At 35.3% G+C, this 18,709-nt stretch overlaps 1 protein-coding gene across 1 annotated transcript; it reads left to right on the top strand.

Moving 5' to 3' along the window:
• The first annotated feature begins 18,014 nt into the window (after positions 1–18,014).
• Positions 18,015–18,380, top strand: LOC135666438 (protein RALF-like 19). Its single transcript, XM_065178005.1, has one exon. The coding sequence runs from the start codon at positions 18,015–18,017 to the stop codon at positions 18,378–18,380; it is 366 nt and encodes a 121-aa protein (XP_065034077.1).
• Positions 18,381–18,709: the final 329 nt, after the last annotated feature.

Below are 18,709 nucleotides of genomic sequence, written 5' to 3'. Positions count from 1 at the left end.
TTTCTCTTCTTTTTTACAATAAGACTTTAGGGTCTTATCAGAGTTCACACAAGATTGCAGCAGTGTTTCTTTCTATTTTTACTCTCAAGTCTTGTGTCTCTTAACTAGGGATGAGAGGGGTATTTATAGGCCTCAAGTTGATTCAAATTTGTAACCTAACAACATCTCATCCCGGGTTTCCTAGGTACAAGCAATACCACTGTCTGTGCTGGGCGGTACCACCGCTAGTGTCAGTCTGACACTAGGCGGTACCATCGCCCAGTCTGGGCGGTACCATCGCCTGATAGGGGCGGTACCACCGCTAGCAGCATTTGCTGCCGACAGTACCACTGCCCAGTTTGGGCGGTACCACCACCCAGACCACATAGGAGACTGAGTCTCCTTGGCGTTGCCATCGTTGACCAGGCTTTTAGCATCCTGGTTGGGCCTTGAATACTGCCCAAACCAGCCCAACTTCGGGCTTAGTTGGCCCCTTACAGAGTTGATGGGATTACCTCCCAATCCCAACTCTAATTATGTGCTAACTATGATTCCTAAGACATATTCTAAGCATTCTAGTTCCGGTATGTCAATTGCTCTTCCGGTGAGCTTCCGGTGAACTTCCGACGAACTCCCGGCAATGTTCCGGTGGACTCCCGGCAAGCTCCTGGACTTCACGATGATCTTCTTAGCGAGTTCCGATGAGCTTTTTTGGCAAGCTCCTAGACTTCTCGGTTAGTTCCGGTAGAACTTCCAACGAACGTCTAAACTTTTGACAAACTTTCGAACACCCAACAAAATTGGGTTCTTGACTCTGAGACTTCATTTTGCTTTATGCCTTGCTATCGTAGTTAATCCTGCACACATAAAAACATACTTCGATCTATACAATTATTACTAAGCATAAATCATGTCATCCGGCATGTCATTGGTCCATCGACGCTTCGTCCAATTCTTCGACGCATCGTCCTCTCTTACGGCCTATTGCCCAATCGGCTAGTTGACCTCCACAACTCCGATATCCTTGGTGTAATATCTGCTCTGGCCCGATGCCCAAATCCATGGCCCGAAACCTTCTATCGATATGTCAACTAATCCTCTGGCCTGACGTCCAATCTTCTGACATGTTTTCCTTCGGCCCAACATGATTCTTCTGGCTTTAAATGTCTCTCCCTGATCGAAGCATCATGTGTCACTCAAAACGCATATCAAATCATAAACACTTATCAATTGGTTTCATCATCAAAATCTGAGATTCAATAATCTCTCCCTTTTTGATGATGACAACCAATTGATGACAGAGTTAACCTTAACTCTCCCTATCTATATGTCATATTACGATAAAGCAAACTTGAATTCAAAAGGAATCACAACATTTGAATTCAAGTTAAATACTTTCTATCATAGTGATCAAATGCAATATATCATATCAAAATTTCAATATGTTGTGCATCATTAAAACATGCACAATTTCAAAACCTTACATTTCATCCTTACTTCATGCATAATACCAAAAATAAATCAATATCACTTTGGGCATATCATACATAATACTAAAAATAAATCAATATCACTTTGGGTATATCATACATGATTCTAAAATTAAATCAATATCACTTTGGGCATATCATATATGATACTAAAGCATTCATTATACATCATTTTGGGCAATCATACATGATGCTAAGACATTAAAATTTTAAGCATTTATCACTTCATGCATTAAATCAATATTTTGATCATGACACCAATCATCATTTCATGATACTAAACATTCATCATTTACATAATATGCATGATGTTAAGACATTAAAACTTCATGCATTAAATGAACATTTTGATTGTGATACTATTCATCATTTCATGATACCTAACATTCATTAATTTTTTCCCCTTTGTCATCAACAAAAAGGAGAATCATTCAATAATGCAAGTGTTTTAAACTATTTAGGTAAGTTTTCCACCAATTTATCCAAGCTAGCAAAAAAATTGAGAAGTTAAGCAAAAACTTTGTATGATAACTATTTTTGTTTTTCGAAATGTGCAAGAGCTTTTTGGTTCTTCTTGAAATGTGCAAGTTTCTTTCTTCCTTTGTCATAAAAATAAGAAGAGGAAGAAGAGCAAGAGAGGAATTCATTCTAAAAAAAATCAAGAACCAAATTCATGAAAGTTAAGTTTCATTGAATCAAGCTTCTACTATAGCAATGGAAGGATCAAGATGTCCATACTAAAAAATCAAATCCCTATTCTTGCAAATGATCATCACATACTAAAAGTCCATGAATAAAAATTCTTCTTTCATGAGTAGAGTGAGGAATAATTCATGAGAAAGGATCATCAAATGAATGATAAAAAATTTATGAATCAAGGCTTTTCTTTTGCAAATAGAAAGAGAAAGGATTCATATGAGACGATATCGATTTTAAAAAAAAAATTACGTTATGAAAAACTGAGAAATTTGAAAAATATACAAGAGGAACTCATGCATTCAGAAGATTTAACATGCCTATTTCTCTTCTAATAAAATCAAATTATTCCTCATTCAATGGTTTTGTAAAAATATCTGTCAATTGATGCTTTGTATCAATAAATTCTAAAGACATGTCATGATTATTAATATGATCTCTAATAAAATAATACCTAATGTCAATATATTTAGTTCTAAAATGTTGAATGAAATTCTTGGTTAAACATATTGCACTAGTGTTATCGCATTTTATAGGAATATTTTTCAAATAAATTTTAAAATCTTCTAAAGTATTTTTCATCTATATAACTTATGCACAACATATACTTGCTGTTATATATTCAGCTTCGATTGTAGATAATGCAATCGAGTTTTGTTTCTTAGAAGATCAAGAGATAAGTGTATGACCTAAGAGTTGACATGTTTCGAATATGTTTTTTCTATCTATTTGACAACTAGCAAAATCAGCATCAGTATAAGAAATCAATTCATGATTTTTAATCTTTGGATACTATAATCCTACGTTAGGAGTTCCTTTGAGATATCTAAAATTTCTTTTAACAGCTTTTAAGTGAGATTGCTTAGGATTAAATTGAAATCTAACACATAGTCAAACACTAAATATGATATCGGGTCTAGTTGTTGTGATGTATAATAAACTACCTATCATACCACTATAATTCTTTTAATAAAAATATTCTTCATTAATGTCCATATCTAATTTTGTAGAAGTACTCATTGGTGTATTAATAGTCTTAATATTATCCATATTAAATTATTTTAATAGATCTAAAGTATATTTTGTTTGACTAACAAAAATCTATCAGTAAGTTGTTTGATTTGTAAACCTAAGAAAAAAGTTAATTCCCACATCAAACTTATTTCGAATTTATGGCTCATATTATTGGTAAAAGATTCACATAAAGACTCATTTGAAGATCCAAAAATGATATCATCAACATAAATTTGAACAATAAGAAAATTATTTTCAAAATGTTTGATAAACAATGTAGCATTGACCTTGCCTTTCATAAAATTATTTTGAAGAAGAAAAAAACTAAGCCTCTCATACCAAGCCCTAAGGGCTTGTTTTAATCCATAGAGAGCCTTAGTCAACATAAACACATTATTCGAAAAGTTAGCATTCTCAAATCTGGGAGGTTGTTCAACATAAATTTCTTTAGAAATAAAGCTATTAAGAAAAGTACTTTTAACATCCATTTGAAATAACTTAAAATTATTACAACTAGTATAGGCAAAGAGAATCCTTATGGCTTTAAGTCTAGCCATAGGAGCGAATGTTTCCTCATAATCGATACATTCTTCTTAGTTGAAACATTTGGCCACTAATCTAGCCTTATTTCTAACCATAATATTAAGTTCATCTTGCTTATTTTTGAAGACTCATTTAGTGTCAATTACGAAATTCACTATGTCTAGGAATAAGCTTCCACACCTCATTTCTCTCAAATTGATCTAATTCCTTATGCATTGCAATAACCCATGAATCATCTTTCAGGGCCTCCTCAATGCATTTAGGTTCAATTTGAGATAAAAATGCTACATTCACACAAAAAGTTTTCAGAAAAGAACAAGTTTGAACATATTTTGAAGTGTCTCCAATGATTAGCTCTTTAGGATGAGCATCTACATACTTTCGATCCTTAGGTAAGGATACTTTGGAAGAAGATGCATCCAAGTTGCTAGTGGGAGAAGATGGTTTATTCAAATTTAAACCATCAAAATCAAAATCATTATCAAACTCATTTTTCTTGGATTCAAAAACCTCATTGAAAACAACATGAATAGATTCTTCTATAACTAAAGTTATTTTATTAAACATACGAAATACTTTAGAAGTAGAAGAATAGCCAAGAAAAATGCTTTCATTGGATTTTGTATCAAATTTTCCTAAGGCATCTTTTTCATTTAAAATAAAACATTTACAACCAAAAACTTTAAAATATAAAATATTAGGTTTTTTATTATTCCAAAACTCATAAAGAGTTTTGGAAAGTAATGGTCTTACTATAACCCTATTCATGACATAGCATACCGTGTTAACGACTTCAGCCCAAAAATATTCGGGCAAGCTATGTTCGTTTAACATGGTTCTTGTCATTTGTGGTAAACTCCTATTTTATCTTTCAACTACTCCATTTCGTTGTGGGTTTCTTGGAGTAGAAAAATTATGGTTATACCTATTTGATTCATAAAAGTTTTGGAAATTATGATTTTGAAACTCACCACTGTGATCACTACGTATAGATAAAATCATAAAGCCTTTTTTATTTTGAATAAGTTTATAAAATTTTAAAAAATGCTTAAAACAATCACTTTTGTGTGCCAAGAAGTATATCCAAGTATATCTACTATAATCATCAATAATTACAAAAGCATATTTGCTACCTCCTAGGCTTGTTGTATCAATTGGTCCAAATAAATCTATATGGATCAATTGCAATGGTCTAGAGGTGCTTATTTGATTCTTTGACTTGAAACTACCTTTTATTTGTTTTCCTAGTTGACATTCATCACACACTTTATTTTTGACAAACTTGATGCTAGGGATATTAGTTTCATGCTAGCATGGCCTAACCTCCTATGCCAAAGCCAAGCATATCGTTTAAAGCCGAAAAGCAAGTTTCATTATAAAACTCATTAAGATAAATGGTATAGACATTGTTGGTCCTTAAAGCAATCAAAGATTTATTCATGTATGGTATTTCTATAATGCAAGCATTAGATTCAAACTTAATGTTATAATATTTATCACATAATGATTAATGCTTAGCAAGTTATGTTTTAAACCATCCACTAATAAAAAAATTTCAATCAAAAGGTTTGATTTATTACCTATATTTCCTTTTCCAATAATATTTCCTTTGTTGTTGTCTCCGAAGGTGACAAATCTTTCGTCTTAGCTAGTGAGCTTAGAAAAGTATATTGGATCTCTGGTCATGTGCCTTGAGCATCCACTATCAAGGTATCATTTCTTGCTCCTATCATATTATTGTAGGCATATCTATAAGAAATTGGGTTTTCTTTTAGGTACCCATTTTACCTTGGGTTCCTCATAAATAGATCTACCTAACTTATCATTTTATATTGAGTCATTTAAGGTTCCTTTTGTTGAATCTTAGATTTTTATGATGAAGTCAATTGTAAGTTGATTGATCTAATCTATATGTTGAGAAAAGTGTGTAGGATTAACTACGATAGCAATAAGACATAAAGCAGGTGTTGTGCTAGAGTCAAGATCGAGATCTCATTGGGAGTTCGAGAGTTCGTCAGAAGTCCGGACGTTCGTCGGAAGTTCTACCAAAACCAACTGAGAAGTCCAGGAGCTTGCCAAAGAAGCTCGTCAGAACTTGCGGGAGTCCACCGGTGTATTGCTGAGAGTTCGTCGAATGTTCGCCGGAAGTACGCCGGAAGCTCGCCGGAAGAGAAATTGACACACTGAAATAAGAAGTGTAGTAAACATGTCTTAATTATCGTAGTTAGAGCTTAAATTAAGTTAAGATTGGGAGGTAATCCCACTAACTTAATTAGGGGCTAATCGGGCCCTTAACAGGGCTGAATTGGGCTGAATTGAGCACCCAATTCAGCCCCTGAATTCTTGGTCGATGGTAGCACCGCCTGGAAAGCAGTGCCCAGGAAATCTGGGGGTGGTACCTCCCAGACTGGGCGGTGGTACCGCCGGTAATTATTGCTGCCAACGGTGGTACCGCCCTTGTTAAGCGGTGGTACCGCCAAAGCTCGGTCTCTGAGCTCTGTCAGGCGATGGTATCGTCCAGACTAGGTGATGGTACTACTCAGTATCAGGTGTCAGGCGGTGGTACCGCCCAGTAATGGCGGTGGTACTGCCAGGACCCCAAAAATCCGAGATTAGACTCTTTTTTGCTCCATTTTTAAAGCCATTGGGGCCTATAAAAACCCTATCCTTTTCTGCATGAAAGTACATGAAAGCATTGAGATAATCTTGAGTTGTTAGGGTGTAAAAGTGTTGTAAACAAGTGCTAGAGTTCTCCTCCTCCCTTTCTAAGTTTTGAGATCATTCAAGAGAGGTGTGAGATTTGTAAGGGTTCTCTCCTAAACTCGTGAAAAGGAGAAAGCACTGTAAAAGAGGTGGTTGGTCTTTACCTATCAAAGGAAGGCCTTTAGTAGACACCGGAGACATCGTTGTTGGAGGAATCCGAAAGTGGATGTAGGTCACGTTGACCGAACCACTCTAAATCCTAGTTTGCTTTTCATTTGAGCAATTTACATTACTGTAAATCTCCTTAATCCTCTCTTGTACTTTTACAAAAGCTTTCAAGTTCATAATCTCTCCAGAACGGATTGAATAGAAACCATTTTCGACCGAATCAGTTTTAATCAAAACAAATATTTTTCTGAAATCTTAAAAGTTTTTCGCTGCTCTAATTCACCCCCCCTCTTAGTGCCGCTCTTGATCCTAACAATTGGTATCAGAGCAAAATTTACTATCGTTTGGTTTAAAACCCAAGAGAAATGGCATTTGTCGACAACCTAAAGGGCCATTCAATTATACGTCCGCCCATATTCAATGGGACGGATTGCACATATTGGAAGACTATAATGAGGATCTTCCTAATTTTAATGGATTTCGAATTATAAAATATTATAGAAAATGGCTTTTAAAAGTCTTCTCTTCCAATGAACGATTGGAATGAATTGGAGAAGACTTTCGCTTTAAACGTAAAGGCTATGAATGCCTTATTTTGTGTATTAGATAAAAACGAGTTTAATCAAGTATCGATTTGTGAAACGACTTTTGATATTTAGCACACACTCGAAGTGACTCATGAAGGCACTAGTAGAGTGAAGGAGTCAAAAATTAATCTTTAGTGCATTCTTATGAGTTGTTTCGAATGAAACCGAGTGAGACTATTGGAGACATGTACACCCGATTTACGAATATCATCAATGGTCTAAAAAGACTTGGTAAAGGTTTCTTGGATTTTGAACTGGTTAATAAGATTTTAAGATCCCTTCCAAAAAGTTGGGATCCTAAAGTAACAGTCATTCAAGAGGCCAAAGATCTAAATAATTTTACTCTTGAAGAACTAATTGGGTCACTAATAACTTATGAAATGACATGTAAAACTCATGAAGAGCTTGAGGACACCCTTCCAAAGAACAGGAAGGACATAGCACTAAGAACATAAGAAGACCACTTGAAAAAAAACTTAAGTGATGAGGACTTTGATGATGACTTGGCACTCTTAACAAAAAAGTTCAAAAGATTCATAAAATAAAATAAATTTAAAAATGATATTAAAAATAAATTTGAACCTAAGAAAGGACAAGTGATATGTTATAAATGCAAGAAGCCGAGACACTTCAAGAGTGAATGTCCCCAAGTAAAGATGAGACAACCAAAAAAGAAGGCTCTCAAAGCTAATGGGACAACTCAAGTGCATCCGAAGAAGAGGAGCCTATCATCACCAAACAAGTAGCTCACTATGCACTAATGGCCATTGGAAATGAGGTAACAAGTTCATTTGATGCAAATTTATCCTTTGATGAACTATTAAATGCTTTTAATGATCTATTTGATGAATACAAATTAATTAGTAGAAAATATAAATTATTAAAAAAAGAGCATGCTTCTCTTGTTAGTGATTTCGATAGATTAAAATTTGAGCACACTGATAGTTTAGCTCCATGTACAAATTGTGATGAACTAGAAATACTTCAAAATGAAAACTTGCTACTAAAAGAAACCTTAAAAAAATTTGAGGTTGGTAGCAAGTCCTTGAACATGATCCATGCCAACAAGGGTCACATTTATAGAAAAGGCGGAATTGGATTTGTGAGTAGCTCTCACAAAAATCCAATTACCTTTGTTAAAGGCCCTACTTTACATGTTTCATCACGAAACAAATGCAACTTTTGTTACAAATTTGGGCATGTAGCTTATCATTGTTCATTTAAGGAATGTAGTCCACATAAATTAATATGGGTTCCTAAAAGAACCTCAAATGACTTAATGCAACATGATAAACTATGTAGATCAATTTTTGAAGCACCCAAGGTCAAATGAGTACCTAAAAATCATCTCTTTTTTTAAGAAAAATGTACCATCACAAGCTAGGAGCAAGAGATGATATTTTGATTTTGGATGCTCAAGACTTATGACCAAAGATCCAAAATAACTCATAAAGCTCTCTAGCCAAAATAATAAAAAGGGGATCATAAGAATTAAAACTGTTAGTTACTAAATGATACTTATAAGATCATGATGCAATAATTATTTGAAATCTTGTGTGATAAAAACTTGATCTTGATCTCTCAAACCTAAAAATTCTTATGCACAAGTTCTCTTTCTAACTTCTTCTGAAGTTCTAAATTTCTAGGATACATTCCCTCCCAATTTTTTTTTTGGATCGAAATCTATATAACAAGATCATGAATTTGTTAAATTTTCGTTTTCGGACTTTCTTGATCACTCACTTGAATCATGATCTTATAGTGTGCGCAATGAGCCATATGCATTTTTCCATACGAGTTTTTACAATGTTTGCGTACAAATGATGAATCATGAACTTATGGTAGGCATTTTATAATACGAGTTCAATATAACGTTTGAGTATGGTGTGCATTTTATATGATGAATCATGAATGTAGAGTCTTCAATATGAATTTTCTTTTCTTATGATGCGATTTTTACATGATAAGGTTGTGTGATTACATGCAAGCAGTGCTCATTGCATGATAAGGTTGATGTCACCTCTCTTCCCCCACACAACTATGTGAGCAGTGCTCACTACTTGTAGGCGGTGGCACCGCTAGTTATCACGGGTGGCAGGCAGTAGCACCGCCCAACTAGTGGTGCCATTGCCCGCAACCTGCCCCTTATAAACCCCAAGTTATGGCTGGCGGTAGAACTAACCCCAACTCATCCTGCACTCCTCTAAACAGCTCCAAACCCATTGCTCTCCCTCTAGCAACCCAAAAATCCCCACTTCCCACTAGATCAAGGATCAATCTCTGACATTCTTTTAAAGATCACTAGAAAGGAGAACTACTAAGGTAATCTCTGTTGAATCTCGTATTTTGATGATGAAACCACTTGATATATGTTTATGATTTAATCTGCATTTTGAGTGACGTAGGATGCTTCGATCAGGATGAGATAATTAAAGCAGGAAAAATCATGTTGTGCCGGAGGAACCTATCAGAAGATTGGACGTCTGACCGGTGGATCAGTCGACGTATCGACAGAAGGCTTCGGGCCGTGGACTCGGGCATTAGGCCAAGAAGAGTGGGTATTGCGCCAAGGATATAGGAGTTGTGGAGTCAACTGGCCGATTGGGCAATAGGCCGCAAGAGAGGACGATGCGTCGAAGAATCGGATGAAGCGTCGAGGGACCAATGACATGCCAGACAACTTGGTTAATTGCTTAGGATTAATTGTCTCGATCGAAGTTTGGTTTTACATGTGTAGGATTAAATACGATGGAAGCAAGACATGCAGCAGGAGTTGCACCAGAGTCAAGATTATGATCACGTTGTGGGTTCGAGAGTTCGACGGAAGTCCAAACGGTCGTCGAAGGTTCTACGGGAACAAATCCGAGAAGTCCAGGAGCTTACCAAAGAAGCTCGTTGGAACTCGCTAAGTGGATCGTCGCAAGTCCAGGAGTTTGTCGGAAGTCCGCTGGAGCATCGCCGAAGGTTCATCGGATGTTCGTCGAAAGTTCGCTGGAAGCTCGCCGGAAGAAGCGATTGATGCACCGGAGCAAGTTGCAGTAAATATCTTAAGAAATATCGTATTTATCATGTAGATTAAGTTAGGAATAGGATGTGATCCTATTAACTTAATATGGGGGCAATTGGGCCCTTAATAGAGCCAAATTAGGCCGAATGGATCAACCCATTCGGACCAAAATTTTTGCCAGGCGGTGGCACCGTCAGGGTCGGCGGTGGCATCGCGCAAGAGATGGTCTCCCAGGAAAGCTGGGCGGTGCAACCGCCCAGGTCAAGCGGTGGCACCGCCTGGGCTCAGTCTCCGAGCGAGACTAGCCAGTGCAACCGCCCTAGTCAGGCGGTGGCACCGCCTGGGCTCAGTCTCCGAGAAAGACTGGGCGGTTGTACCGCCCCAGTCAGGAGGTAGTACCGCCAGGACCCCGGAAATCCGGGAAAAGATACTTTTGAGCTCCAAATTCAAACCAGTTTGGGGCCTATATAAACCCCACCCTTTCCTGCATAAAAGGATAACCAAAAGCACCGAAAGTTTGATCTTACTCTGTGATTTTAGAGCTCAAAAGTGTTGTAAAGGCTAGAAGTTCTCCTCCCTCTTTTCTTCCAAGTTTTGATCTTTCAAGAGAGGAGAGAAAATTCTGTAAGGGTTGTCTCCTAAACCCGTCAAAAGGAGTGAAACTGTAAAAGGGTGGTTGGCCTTCGCCTATTGAAGGAAGGCCTCTAGTGGATGTCGGTGACCTCATCGGAGGAGGAAGCTAAAAGTGGATGTAGGTCAAGATTGACCGAACCACTCTAAATCTCGGTTTGCATTTACTTTGAGCATCTTATCTTTACTGCAAACCTCCTCAGTAGCTTACTGCCTTCTGCTCATTTACGAACGTGTTTCTTAGTTAAGTATTTTTCGAATCGGCGTTAAGACGAAAATCGATTTTATCGTACGAACATCATATTTCAGTTTGCGCTTACATTCTGATTTCCATCATAAGTGCAAACTACCTTTATATCTTTGCTTTAACTGCATCTCGCTTGATCACAAGTTAAAGTGATTTATGAATCGTCTTTCTTACCAAAATCGCTTTTATCGTACGAATGCAGTTTTAATCGTCGAAAGTTTTCCGCTGCACTAATTCAACAACCCCCCCCTCTTAGTGCTCTTGATCCTAACAATTGGTATCAAAGAGGGGTTAACTCTCAAATGGATTAAAACCCAAGAGAGATGGCATATGCTGGAAACCAAGAGGGCCACTCTATTACACGTCCACCCATATTCAATGGGATGGACTACACCTATTGGAAGACCCGAATGAGGATCTTCCTTATTTCAATGGATTTTGAACTTTGGAATCTTGTCGAAAATGGATTTTTCGAAGTCTTCTCTTCCAATGATCGATTTGAATGAATTGGAGAAAAAGACTTTCGCTCTTAATGCAAAGGCTATGAATGTCTTATTTTGTGCGCTTGATAAAAATGAGTTCAATTGTGTTTCGATTTGTAAAACTGCGTTTGATATTTGGCATACACTCGAAGTGACTCACGAAGGCACAAGTAGAGTGAAAGAGTCAAAAATCAATCTTTTGATTCATTCTTTTGAACTTTTCCAAATGAAACTGAGTGAGACTATTGGCGACATGTACACCCGTTTCACGGATGTCGTCAATGGTCTAAAAAGACTCGGCAAAAGTTTTTCGAATTTTGAGCTCATAAATAAGATTCTAAGGTCCCTTCCTAAGAGTTGGGACCCTAAAGTCGTTGCTATTCAAGAGGCTAAAGATTTAAATAACTCCCTCTTGAAGAACTAATCGGGTCATTATTAACCTATGAAATGATACTTTTGGAATATTTTGAACCCGATAAGCACTTGAACCACCTTCCAAAGAATAGAAAGGATTTGGAACTCCGGATAAATGAATAATACTTGAGCGATGACTCAAGTGATGAAGACAATGATGAACTTGAACTTCGAACACTAAATCTTAATAAGTTTATTAAATAAAAATCTAAAATAAACAATAAACTTGAACGGAGGAAAAGGCCAAAGAAGAGGAAGAATACAACTTGGGATGAATCGAGCTCCTCCAAAGACGAGGAGAAAATCAAGAAAGGCAAGGTGGCAAACTACGCCTTAAGGACATTCAACGATGAGGTAATCGAAACCCCCTTAATTTATTTTGAAATTACTTGATATTTTTCATGATGCATTTTTATTTTTTTGTTTAGAATTAATTTTCTTGAAAATTACATGTTTTATAATGAAAATACAAAAATTAGGAATCATGCTTATCATTCTAGTCATTTCAAAAATAATCATGAAAATTACTTGTTTATGATAAACAAAATGATTAAAAATACCTTATGAAATCATGCTATATATGGTTAAGAAGTAATAATGTGCATCATGTTTGATTAACATTGTTGAATGGTATCATGTTTCATTAACTAATTTCTCGATTTTGATTAAATAAAATCATGTTTGATTTAAAGTAATGCATATTGATGTAATGAAAATATTAAACATTTTGATACCATGATTGACAATTTTATACATGAGATTTTAAGTCATACATGATGATAAGCATGTGTTATTTTCATATGTGTATTTGAAAAACATATGGCAAAACCATGTCCGAATACATGAAAGTGTTCAATTTTATTTTCGGATTTTCTTGATCATAACAATTCATTTTTTAGAATCTATTGATCTTGATGGTTTTATGACGAAATTCATTTTTCGATCCTAAATGTTGATGCATATTTTTATTTAACATAAATGAAAAAGCATGCTAACATGAAATCAATCACTTAAAATAAAATACTTAAAATATATATATATATATATATATATATATATATATATATATATATATTATCAATGAAATCATGAATCTACCTATGTTATGAATTTTGTGAACCATAAAAGTGATTTTGATGATTTGAATTTGAAATGAGTTTTATCAAAATCATGATATTGATTTCTTGGAATAACATGAGATTACCTTTGATGATCATTTTGATTCATGGAATTTTGGATTCATGACTTGGTCTTACATCTGTTTATGAGATGGTTGAAATCTTTGTACCTTTGAATTATTCCCTTCTCCTTTCAATTTTTGAATTTATGCATGTTATATGTCAAACATTTGAAACCATGTTTTGGTATCATGCATATCTAAGAAATGTTGATTTGACAAATTGAATGAGTTGAAAATGAATGATGATTTTTCTCTTGAATATAACTTGTGATATTTTTTATATAAATCATCATTTTGATTTCTCAACATTCGATACATGAGATTTTATTATGAATCAAAATTTCTCATTAATCGATCTCATACGATTCTACTTGATATTTTCATAAGAGGAGATTTTCTAAATGAATCATGATTTTTCCTTGTGAGTTCTTGGATTTATTACTTAATTTTCTTTTAAAACAAGATCTCTTCTTTGTACTCCTATGATTTTTCTTGATATTTTATTTAAAGAAGATATTTACTATATGAATCATGTCTTTTAGTATTTAAATGATTTTATCCTTCATGACATGATTTCTTTGTATGTATGGCTTGCATGGCTTGAAATGTTTTGGAATGATGCATGCAACACTATGATTTTTCCCCTTAGATAAAAAGGCAAGCAACACTTTGATTTTTTTTTAAATAATATGAAAATCAATAATTATCATTTTCTGATATAATGATGATTTGGAATCATGCATGCAATGATGAAATATTCATGAATTTGAAATGATGCATGTAATACTTATGACAATGATGTACATGATGTATTGCATATGATGTGTATCATGAATGTTTTAAATGATGAATGTTTGGTATCATGATCAACATGTTGATAAATGCTAAAAATTTTAATGTTTAAGTATCATGTATGATATGCTCATTAATGATGATTGATTTATTTTTCGGTATCTTGCATGAAAAATAAGGTTTTTGAAATTGTGTATGTTTTAATTTGGATATATAATGATGCACAAATAAGATTGATACTTACCTTTGTCATAATCTGAAAATTGATATAAGGGTCTCCCCTTCTTTTTGACAATGACAAAGGGGGAGTAAGAATTTCTAGCGTGAACATCATGAAAAGAGGCAAACTAGCTAGCTTGAACAATTCAAGACGAAAGCAAAAATTACACTTCTCAAAAGAGAAGAAATTGCTATCTTGAACATCACCGATAATTCCTAGTTTGAAATCTCAAGAAGAAGCAAAACATGCTAACGTGCACAGCTAGCAAACTTGCATATTTCAAGAAGCAAGAGTTGCTTTCTTGAACATCTCTAAATTACTAGCTTGCATGTTCTAAAATGTTGTAACATTACTAGCTTGCAAGATGTAAAGCTTGCTATCTTGAACATCTTAAGAAACAAAAATTACAAAAGTGCTATCTTGACTATCTCAAGAAGCAAAACATGCTAACTTGCGCATCTAGCAAAGTTGATAAAATTTACATATTTCAAGAAGCAAGAGTTGCCTTCTTGAACATCTCTAATTTGCTAGCTTGCATGATGTAGAAGTTGCTATCTTAAAAGAAGCAAAAGTGCTATCTTGTAAAACTTGCATATCTAAAACTTGATAGTTTGAATGTTCTAAGCATGATGTAACACTTGCTAAATTTTAAGTTACAACTATTTTGAATTATAGGTGAATCATAAAATTAATTCAAATAGTTAAGATTAGATGTAACAAAAATAAGAATTTAGATAAGATAAATAAATGAGTATTTGGTTTTTTAATATATGGATGAGGGTGAAGAGATTTATATACATGTACTTAAAAAAATTATACTTTATCCTTTTGACTAATATAAATATTTACTTTAAACGAGTTGAAGACACATTGAAAATATTTATCGTTCCTTTTTTTCACTAAAGTTTTACAGAAAGCCAATACTTTAAATGGACCTAATTATTCATATTTATTTTTATGATATTATTGTTAGGATCAAGAGCGGCACTAAGAGGGGAGGGGTGAATTAGTACAATTGGAAAATTCTTCAATTTCGTATAAAGTTCGTCTTGATTCAAATTGTTTCGGAAATATGTTGAACTTAAAACTTTCGTAAGAATGTAAGGAGAAGCTCAAGGAGATTTGTAGTAAAGTAAATTGCATAAAAAGAAAAACAAACCAGAATTTAGAGTGGTTCGGTCAATAAGACCTACATCCACTTCGAATTCCTCCTCCGTCGAAGTCATCGGAGTCCACTAAAGGCCTTCCTTCAACAGACGAAGACCAACCACCTTTTACAGCTCTTTCTCCTTTTGCCGGGTTTAGAAGACAACTCTTACAATTCTCACTCCTCTTTCTTGGATTGTTACAAGGCTAAGAGAGGGAGGAGGAGAACTCTTCTCACTTTTACAACACTTTTCACACCCCAAACAATTAGAATTTTTCATACATATAATAGCACTTTATTACTCTTTCATGCAGAAAATGGTAGGGTATTTATAGACCCCAATGGCTTCAAAAATTGAAGCCAAAAAGTATCATATCCTCGGATTTTGGGGTACTAGCGGTACCACCGCCATTACTAGGTGGTACTACCGCCTGCAGTCTGACACTAGGTGGTACCACCACCCAGACCACCTGGGGATTGGGTCATCGGCGGTGCCACCGTCGGCCCTGGTGGTGCCACCGCTGACCATATTTTTAAGGGCTAAATAGGCTGTTCAATCCGACCCAATTTAGCCTTATTAAGGGCCCAATTGGCCCCTAATTAAGTTAGTGGATTTACTCGTAATTCTAACTCAATCTACTGTCTAACTATAATAACTAAGACATAATCAGAGTACTCTTGTTCCGATACGTCAATTATTCTTTCGGCGAGCTTCCGATGATCTTCCGACGAACTTTTGGCAATATTCCGACGGACTCCCAGCAAGCTGCTAGACTTTACGACGATCTTCTTGGAGAGTTCCGACGAGCTTCTTTGGCAAGCTCTTGGACTTCTCGGTTGGTTCCGATAAAACTTTTGTCGAATGTCCGGACTTTCGACGAACTCTTGAACTCCCAACGAGATCTCCATTTGGACTATGGTACAATACCTGCTTTTGTTATTTGTATTCACCGGTATCTATCCATCAGTCTCCTCTGGTTCACGACAATTCTCAACCTTCATTGTTTGAATAAGTAATCTTCAGCAGCAACAACTTTTAGTTTTATCAAGTATAACAAAAATGGATCACATTAGTGATCACAAGTACAGTGGGCATATTAACTAGCATTGTAACACGTGGGAGCATAATCAGCATTAAATATTAAAATGATAAAATATAATTAATAATCAAAGGGCATCAGTCTAAAATAATAGTTCAAAAAATATTCGACTAATGCTCTAAAAAATAATCGAATGGAGACCATTCCATATGTATACTTAGAATATTCCCTTCATTAACCTATGAATTAATAAAAAATTTATAAACTATTCTATCATCCTCGATTACTACATAAGCATTAGAGGACTCAATTAAGAATCCTATCTAACATCCGCCTTTGCAGATCGGTATGGAATAACTATCTGAACCCCTCTTGGACTTCTTAAGTAATTAACCCTGAACAGATTTTATAATCTTTAGATTCATATAAAAAATAAGTCTACAAGTACAAATGAACATATGGATATTGAGATGCGTCAAAAGACATAATCCAACCAAAAAAAAAAGAAAACTATTTGATTTTAGGGCTATCTAATCTCAATACAAACATTTAGATCCGACATAATTGAGCACTTGGAATCATCCAAATTTCCAACTCGATAGACTTAATAGTCCAAAACTGAATATTAAATATATGACCTAAAATTACTTGATTTTGCTAGATATTTTATTTTAAAATGAAAAACTCAAAATATATTTTATTTATTTACTTATTTTAACTGTTAATTTTTTAATTAGTTTACATGACTTATTGACTATGATTAGTCCTAGCAGTTAGGAATCATCTTTTATATATATATATATATATATATATATATATATATATATATATATATATATATATATATATATATATATATATATATATGAATCTACTGTTTGGTTTTTTTATATGATGAACAATATTCCCTTCTTGGTTCTAAGATTCTTCTTTGAGAACAATATTCTTCTACTGTTAAGACGGTCGATAACGATTCCAACCCTTATTCTGTTTATTATATTAATTGAATCGAAATTAATTTTTATTATTGATTTTTTTCTTTTTGCCTTAAATGTAGCTAATTATCCATATTATCTTTACGATATTATTTCTTCCTTAATAACATTTTGTTATGTTTACAAGTATCTATCGATAGACCACTTCATTGTGTGAAATAGGAAATCTTGAGCAGCAATAACTTTTAGTGTTCACAAGCATAACAAAAAATGGATTTCATCAGTGATCTCTTCTCTCTTCTTCACGACAATACTCTCCACTCCTGCAACAACAGCTTTTAACCCAGTAATCTTTTTGCTTATGTTCACGAGTATAACAAAAGTGGATTGTATCCGGCGCATCTCTCTTCTCTCCACTCCATTGTTTTGGATATGAGATCTTCTGCAACAGCGTCTAGCACAGTAATCTGCACCCAACAACCATGTCTTCTCCCTTCCTCCTCTATTTGCTCACCTCTTCCTAAAAGTCACGTACCAAATCCCATGCACATCCACCACCTCAACAGCAGGAGAAAGAACCGGGCTTCCTCCTCTAAATACGATCAAACACCTACGTCGCGAGCGCGTCCAGTGCGCAACACCATCCCCTTAAGTCCCCCACCACACCACTCTCTCTCTCTCTCTACAAAGAGAACAAACACGACGCAGTGGAGTCCTTCCTGTTGTACTTCCAGATGAGAATGGCTCTCCGGCTCGCCTTCCTGTCGTTCCTCTTGGTGATGGCCATTGTGGCCGCAGGGGCCACGTACGCGGGCGACGAGTGGGGGATGGCGCGACTGGCGAGCGAGGGTGGCGGGCTGACGGCGTGCGACGGGCGGGAAGGGGAGTGCGTCGGCGACGAGGAGGAGATGACGATGGAGTCGGTGTCTGCCCGGCGAAGCTTGGCTTCCAGGACCAAGTTCGTAAGCTACGGGGCACTCACGAAGAACCGGGTGCCCTGCAACCGGCGAGGCCAGTCCTACTACAATTGCCACCGTCAGAAGAAGGTCAACCCTTATCGCCGGGGCTGCAGCTCCATCACCAAATGCGCCAGAATTCTGCAATAATCATCCACCACCACCACCACCCATATATATATATATATATATATATATATATATATATATATATATATATATATATATATATATATATATATATATATATATATATATATATATATGCACTTTGTAGGAGAAAGAAATGGCAGGCTCCTGCAGATGTGCAGTTCTTCCCTGCAGTCTTTGGTCTTCTTGATTTCTTTCTATTATGTTGCTGCTGTTGTTTTTTCTTTCCTTTTCCGTTCTAATTTTATGTGTTACTTTTTATGCAAAAGAACTTCGAGTTGTTCTTTCATGTGATGATGTTTTGTTTGTAATATTGTAATAAAGAAGGT

This window comes from Musa acuminata, unplaced genomic scaffold, assembly GCF_036884655.1.
Source record: "Musa acuminata AAA Group cultivar baxijiao unplaced genomic scaffold, Cavendish_Baxijiao_AAA HiC_scaffold_1102, whole genome shotgun sequence".
Lineage (NCBI taxonomy): Eukaryota > Viridiplantae > Streptophyta > Magnoliopsida > Zingiberales > Musaceae > Musa > Musa acuminata.
This window is presented reverse-complemented; position numbering and strand designations above follow the sequence as displayed.